Source organism: Mobula hypostoma, chromosome 1 (genome assembly GCF_963921235.1).
Source record: "Mobula hypostoma chromosome 1, sMobHyp1.1, whole genome shotgun sequence".
Lineage (NCBI taxonomy): Eukaryota > Metazoa > Chordata > Chondrichthyes > Myliobatiformes > Myliobatidae > Mobula > Mobula hypostoma.
In genome coordinates this window covers 126,262,605-126,269,344 of record NC_086097.1, presented here as the reverse complement: position 1 = coordinate 126,269,344, position 6,740 = coordinate 126,262,605, and the positions used below count along the sequence as shown (strand labels likewise).

At 39.4% G+C, this 6,740-nt stretch overlaps 1 protein-coding gene across 1 annotated transcript in view; it reads right to left on the bottom strand.

Annotated features, from left to right (window-relative positions):
- Positions 1-1,599: 1,599 nt before the first annotated feature.
- atp6v1c1a (ATPase H+ transporting V1 subunit C1a) overlaps positions 1,600-6,740 on the bottom strand; it is a 97,747-nt gene continuing 92,606 nt past the window's right edge. The window contains exon 13 of the mRNA XM_063055542.1: positions 1,600-2,281. Coding sequence (XP_062911612.1) covers positions 2,186-2,281 — 96 coding nt within the window. The 3' untranslated portion in view covers positions 1,600-2,185. The remainder of the gene's footprint in view (positions 2,282-6,740) is intronic.

The window sequence follows — 6,740 nt, the reverse complement described above, 5'->3', positions numbered from 1 at the left end:
ACTCAAGTTCACAATATTACTTATTAGACGCTTCCTTTTGCATTTGCACATTAGTTGCTTGTCAGTTTTTGTCATTTTTCATTGATTCTATTTTACTCCTTTATTCTACTGTGAATGCCTGCAAGAAATTGAATCTCAGGGAAGTATAGTTGCTTGTTTATTTTGTTTGAGTTTGTACGTTCTCTCTGTGACTGCATAGGTTTCCTCCAGGTACTTCAGTTTCCTCCCACAGTCCAAAGCGTATCAGTTGGTTGGTTAATTGGCCATTGTAAATTGTCCCGTAATTAGTCTACAATAAAAACGGTGGATTACTGGGCAGTATGGTTCGAAGGGCCTATTCCGCACTTTTTACATACATGGAATTAGATAATAAATTTACTTTGAACTTTGACAATTAACCTACTGCATACCTTTTGGATAAGACAGGAAGTCAGAGCATGCAGGGAAAACCCACAGTCATCGAAAGAACATGTAAACACCATACAGATAGTATGAAGTGAGCATTGAGCCCAGGTTGCTGAAGATGCAATTTCATAAGTATGATAAACATGACATATTAATTCTTTCACTCCCTGCAAGTACACTCTTATATACAAAGTGCTTCCAAAATTTTAGTTTCCATTTCACACTTCCAGCACCTTTAATATTTTGTTTTTATAAAATCTTAGCCAAAAGAGATTCTGCAAATGTTGGAAATCCAGAGCAACAAACAAAATGCTGGAGGAACTCAGGAGGTGGACTGCATCTATGGAGAGGAATAAGCAGTCAACATTTTGGGCTGAGACCCTTCATCAGGACTGGAAAGGAAGGGGAAAGACACCAGAATAAAATAAGGTGGGAGGAGAACAAACAAGAGAAAAATCAGCAGAGGAAGGTGATAAGCAGGTGAGAAGAGCCAGAATGTGGAACACAAAAAGAGAGATGGGGGAGGAGGTGAAATTACCAGAAGTTAGAGAAATCATTGTTTGTGCTGTCAGGTTGGAGGCTACCCAGGCAGAATTGATGCGTTGCTCCTCCAACTTGAGAATGGCTTCATCATGGCAGTAGAGAAGGCTATGAACTGTCACTTTGGAATTAGAATGGGCAGTAGAATTTATATGGTTGACCACCAGGAAATACTGCCTGTTGCAGATGGAGTGAAGGTACTCAACATCCTAAAATCTTAACTTGTTTTAGCAATTCTATAATTTCAACAATGTTATAACATTAGATTTTGCACTCATATCTTATGCTTTTATGGTCTGATGAGAGGCATTGATCGTGTGGATAGTCAGAGGCTTTTTTCCAGGGCTGAAGTGGCTTACATGAGAGGGCACAGTTTCAAGGTGCTTGGAAGTAGGTACAGTGGAGATGTCAGGAGCAAGTTTTAAAAAAATGGTGAGTGCGTGAAATGGGCTGCCGGCGACAGTGGTCGCAACAGGGTCTTTTAAGAGACTCTTGGATAAGTACATGGAGCTTAGAAAAATAGAGGGCTATAGGTAACCCTTGGTAATTTCTAAAGTACGTACATGTTTGGTACAGCATTGTGGGCCGAAGGGCCTGTATTGTGCTGAAGATTTTCTATGCTTCTTACTTATTTAGTAATTTGACAAATACTAAACACTGAAAACATCTTCATTACCATGACTTTTACATTTATTACATATTTTGAAGACATCATTAATCATGAATGTTGCACATTGGAGTCATGTTTGAAACACCAGTACAGACCTGGTACATCACATATACTTTTTCAATAAACACAATTTGTTACGACCAATGACCATTTAAAATTTTATGTATCAAACACAGGTGAAGAGGTGACATGATACAAACTCTTTGCACTATTAATACATAGCTGTAAACAAGGTCTTCCAGGAATATTGACAACTAATGCAGTTTATTGCACAGCACTTCACAAATGAGTTTTTTAAAATTTTTAAATAGTGAGTTTGTTTCATAAATATAGATCCAGATTATTGCAGCACATAATTCAATACCTGATTGGTAAAAAAAAAGTATGTCAACACATCTTTGAAGGAAACATCAGTGGACAGATCACAGAGCTGGACCTAATTGCAGGAATGAATAAGCAAACACCAGTTAACCCAGGCTTGAAGAAAAAGGGAGGAGCAAGTTGCAATCCAGTACTACTGTTACCCATACTCTAAAAGCCAAGGTGACTGGAAAAGAACTATATGAACTTTTATTTGAACTCAAGCAGGTTGCAGTCAATCTTATAATATACATATGGGTAGTATTCCTGCTGACTTAAACTTAGACCTGGTATGTCCATTGCAGCCTGTAAAAGAAGGTTGAAAACAAATTAACATTTGATTTACATTATTCCATTCATAGACTTTTTTTTAAAAAAAGCTCAATTTAAGATAATGCAGCAGTTTCCAAAATAACTTTGTTTCAAATTCTAAAATATAAACTGGCAATTTGTAAATTAAGTAAATTCATGCATAAATCAATGACATTTCCATGTTACAATTCTTTTGAAGTTCCTGACTTCAATAAAACTGAAGGAAATTTTACCAAATAAAAAATACGAAAATTTACAAATTTTGTATTGCACAACTGACATCCACAGCCACTTTACAGGTACACATGTACACCAGTTCATTAATGCTAATATCTATTGAGCCAATCATGTGGCAGCAACTCAATGCATCAAAGCATGCAGACATGGTCAAGAGGTTCAGCTGTAGTTCAGACCAGACATCAGAATGAGGAAGAAATGTGCTCTAAGTGACTTTGACTGGAAATATTGTTGGTGCCAGACAGGGTGATATGAGTATCTCAGAAACTGCTGACTTCCTGGGATTTTCACATACACAGTCTCTAGAAAGAGAACAGTGTGGAAAACAAAAAAAATCCAGTGAGCAGCAGCTCTGTGGGTGAAAACATCTTGTTAATGAGAGAAGTCAGGGGAGAGTGGCAAGACTGGCTCAATCAGAAAGAAAGGCGACATAACTCAAATAAACACATGTTGCAACTGTGGTGTGCAGAAGAGCATCTCTGACCAAACAACACATCGACTCTTGAATGAGATGGGCAACAGCAGCAGAAGACCACATCAGATTCCACTCTTGTGGAAATAAAGTGGCCAAGTGTTGTAGAGTGATGATAATGAAGATAATAGGAATAGGCAAATGAGAGAGGACAGTAAGAAGAAATAGGTGGGATGAAGAGAGGAGCAAGGAGGTAACGGGAATTTTTGAATATTTGATCCAGAAAGCAGTGATTTTAAGTAGATTTACATTAATGATGTTAGATTTAGAATTGCTCTTTTTGTGAGCTAGAATTAACTGAATTTACACATGTATTTCTGTTTGTGTGGAATACAAGTCAAACCATACAAAATACAGTTAACTCCCAATTAACCAGCAGCTCATTCAGCAACTTGAATGTTATCCATGAGCTTTCAAAAAGTCGTGCAGTCAAATAAGAAAACTTGTACCATCAGCTTTTACAAGTTTGTCTCCAAATGTCAAGCAAGCTCAGTCATAGTAAGAATACAATGATTGTGTACAAATTCAAATAAGATTAGATACAGTAATTAAACCTCAAGATTAATGCCTATTGTATTAGCACACTATAATACTGTATCCTAGAATCATTCTATACAACAGGTGTGTGCGTGCAATACCCCCACGTATTTTTGCCCAAGAGAAAGGATTATACAAAGTTTATGATAATATGCACAAGTTAAAGCAACAATGAATAGAGAATCAGTAAACTGATAGCTCATGGGTTTAAAACTAAAGAATGCAACTTTATAAAATGAGATTATTTGTTACATGTACATCAAAACATACAGCAAAATGCATCATTTTGTGTCAAATCAAACTTTTGCTCATCAAGAATAATTCATACTCAGTGGCCACTTTATAAGACCATTGGAGAGAAAGACACAGAAGCAGAATTAGGCCATTTGGCCCATTGGGCTTGCTCCGCCAGTCCATCATGGATGATTTATTATCCCCCTCAATCCTATTCTACCTTCTCCCTGTAACCTTTGATGCCCTTACTAATCAAGAACCTATCAACCTCCGCATTAAATATGCCCAATGTTTTGGCCTCCACAGCCGTCTATGACAATGAATTCCACAGATTCACCATCCTCTGGCTAAAGAAATTCCTTCTCATCTCTGTTCTCAAAAAAACACCTGGTCCTAGACTTCCCCACTATAGGAAATAGATTGATGGATGGATAGATAGACATACTTCATTGATCCCTAGGGAAATTGGGTTTCGTTACAGTTGCACCAACCAAGAATAGAGTATAAATATAGCAATGTAAAACCATAAATTAATTAAATAATAATATGTAAATTACGCCAGATGGAAATAAGTCCAGGACCAGCCTATTGGCTCAGGGTGTCTGACCCTCCAAAGGAGGAGTTGTAAAGTTTGATAGTCACAGGCAGGAATGACTTCCTATGACGCTCTGTGTTGCATTTTGGTGGAACGAGTCTCTGGCTGAATGTGCTCCTGTGCCCAACCAGTACATTATGTAGTGGATGGGAGACATTGTCCAAGATGGCATGCAACTTGGACAGCATCCTCTTTTCAGACACCACCATCAGAGAGTCCAGTTCCATCCCCACAACATCACTGGCTTGACGAATGAGTTTGTTGATTCTGTTGGTGTCTGCTACCCTCAGCCGGCTGCCCCAGCACACAACAGCAAACATGATAGCTCTGGCCACCACAGATTCATAGAACATCCTCAGCATCGTCCCACAGAGGTCAAAGGACCTCAGTCTCCTCAAGAAATAGAGACGGTTCTGACCCTTCTTGTAGACAGCCTCAGTGTTCTTTGACCAGTGCAGTTTATTGTCAATTCATATCCCCAGGTATTTGTAATCCTCCACCATATCCACACTGACCCCGTGGATGGAAACAGGGGTCACCAGTGCCTTAGCCCTCCTCAGGTCCACCACCAGCTTCTTAGTCTTTTTCACATTAAGCTGCAGATAATTCTGCTCACACTATGTGACAAGGTTTCCCACCATAGCCCTGTACTCAGCCTCATCTCCCTTGCTGTACTCAGCCTCATCTCCTCATATCCTCTCCACATCCACTCTAAGGGGCCCAAAACTGCTCACAATACTCCAAGCACGATCTGACCAATGTCTTATAGAGCCTCAACATTACATCTTGATTTTATATTCTAGTTCTTTAGAAATGAATGTAAACATTACAATGGCCTTCCTTACTACCAACTCAACCTGCAAATTAACCTTTAGGAAAACCTGCAAGACTCCCAAGTCCCTTTGCATCTTTGATTTCTGAACTTTCTCCATGTTTAGAAAGGATACAATTGCACTGCGGAGGAAATCAGGGTTAATTGTAAATATTTGCTAACAAAGGCATTCACATTCAAGGTCAAGCAACAAATGTATCTAAGTGTGGTGCAACTAGCATTGATTTTTTTTTTTAAAAAAGCAAAACCTCATTAAAAACAAATTGAAACTTCTAATACACCAGATTATTTCAGCTAGGCAATAATGAATGATCTTTTGAATTTTTCTGAAGACCGATTTGAAAAGAATTTCACCCCATATACTCAGGTACACCCAGGTATAGGACAGGCTGATATTTATCGTTTACATCTTGGCCCACCATTCCTTCTGTACTAATCAACAAGCTTCAAAATCTGGACCTCTGTAAGTAGACCTTCAGCTTCCTTATTGAGAGGCACAGTGAAGATGTGACAACATGCATGTACCTCAAGTGTGCTTTGCCCATGACTCTACTCTCTTGACACCTCATGACTGTGTGGCTAACACCAGCTGAAAGACCATCTATAAATTTGTTGATAACATCACTGTTGACAAAATCTTAGATGGTGACTTGGAGGTACACAAAAGTGAGATAGATCAGTGGTATCGCAACAAGACAAGACCAAGAGACTGATTGTGCAGTTCAGAAGAGGAAGTTGGAAGAACACAACACTATTTCTTGTTGAAGGGTCAGCAGTGGAAAGGATAAGCAGCTTCAAGTGTCTGGGAATTAACTGCTTGGTGGATCCATCTCGAGCCTAACACATTAATGCACGTCAGCAGTTCTACTTTATTAGTTTGAGCAGATCTGGTCTCTCACCAAACACTTGCACATGTGCCATGGAGGGTGTTCTGACAGGTTTCATCACTACCTGATGCATAGTATTAGAAGGGGCTGCGGAGGGTTGTGTACTCAGCCAGCTCCACCAAGGACATCTTCAAGAGGTGGCATCTATCACTAAGGACCCAAACCATCCAGGACATGCCCTCTTCATTATGGAGGAGATAAAGGGGCTTGAAGACCCACAGTCTACTCATCTGCCATCATAATTCTGAATGGTCCATGGACATTACCTTGTTATTCTTCTTTTGCCACTATTATTTTATTTTTGTAACTTACAGTATTTTAACTAGCGCTGTATTGCTGCCACAAATCAACAAATTTCACAACACATGTCAGTGATAATAAACCTGATTTCTCATTAGTAACACAAATAAAATGCTGGAGGAATTCAGTAGGTTAGGCAGCACCCATGAAAGGAATAAACAGCAGACCTTTTGGGCTGAGACCCTTCATCAGGACTGGAAAGGAAAGGGGAGAAAGTCAGAATAAGATGGTGTGGGGAGGAGAAGCAGTACAAGCTGGAAGGTGATACGTGAAGCCGAGTGAGGAAGAAGGTAGGTGGGGGAGGGAGGATGAAGTGAGAAGCTGGGAGGTGACAGATGGAAAAGGTAAAGGGCTGAAGA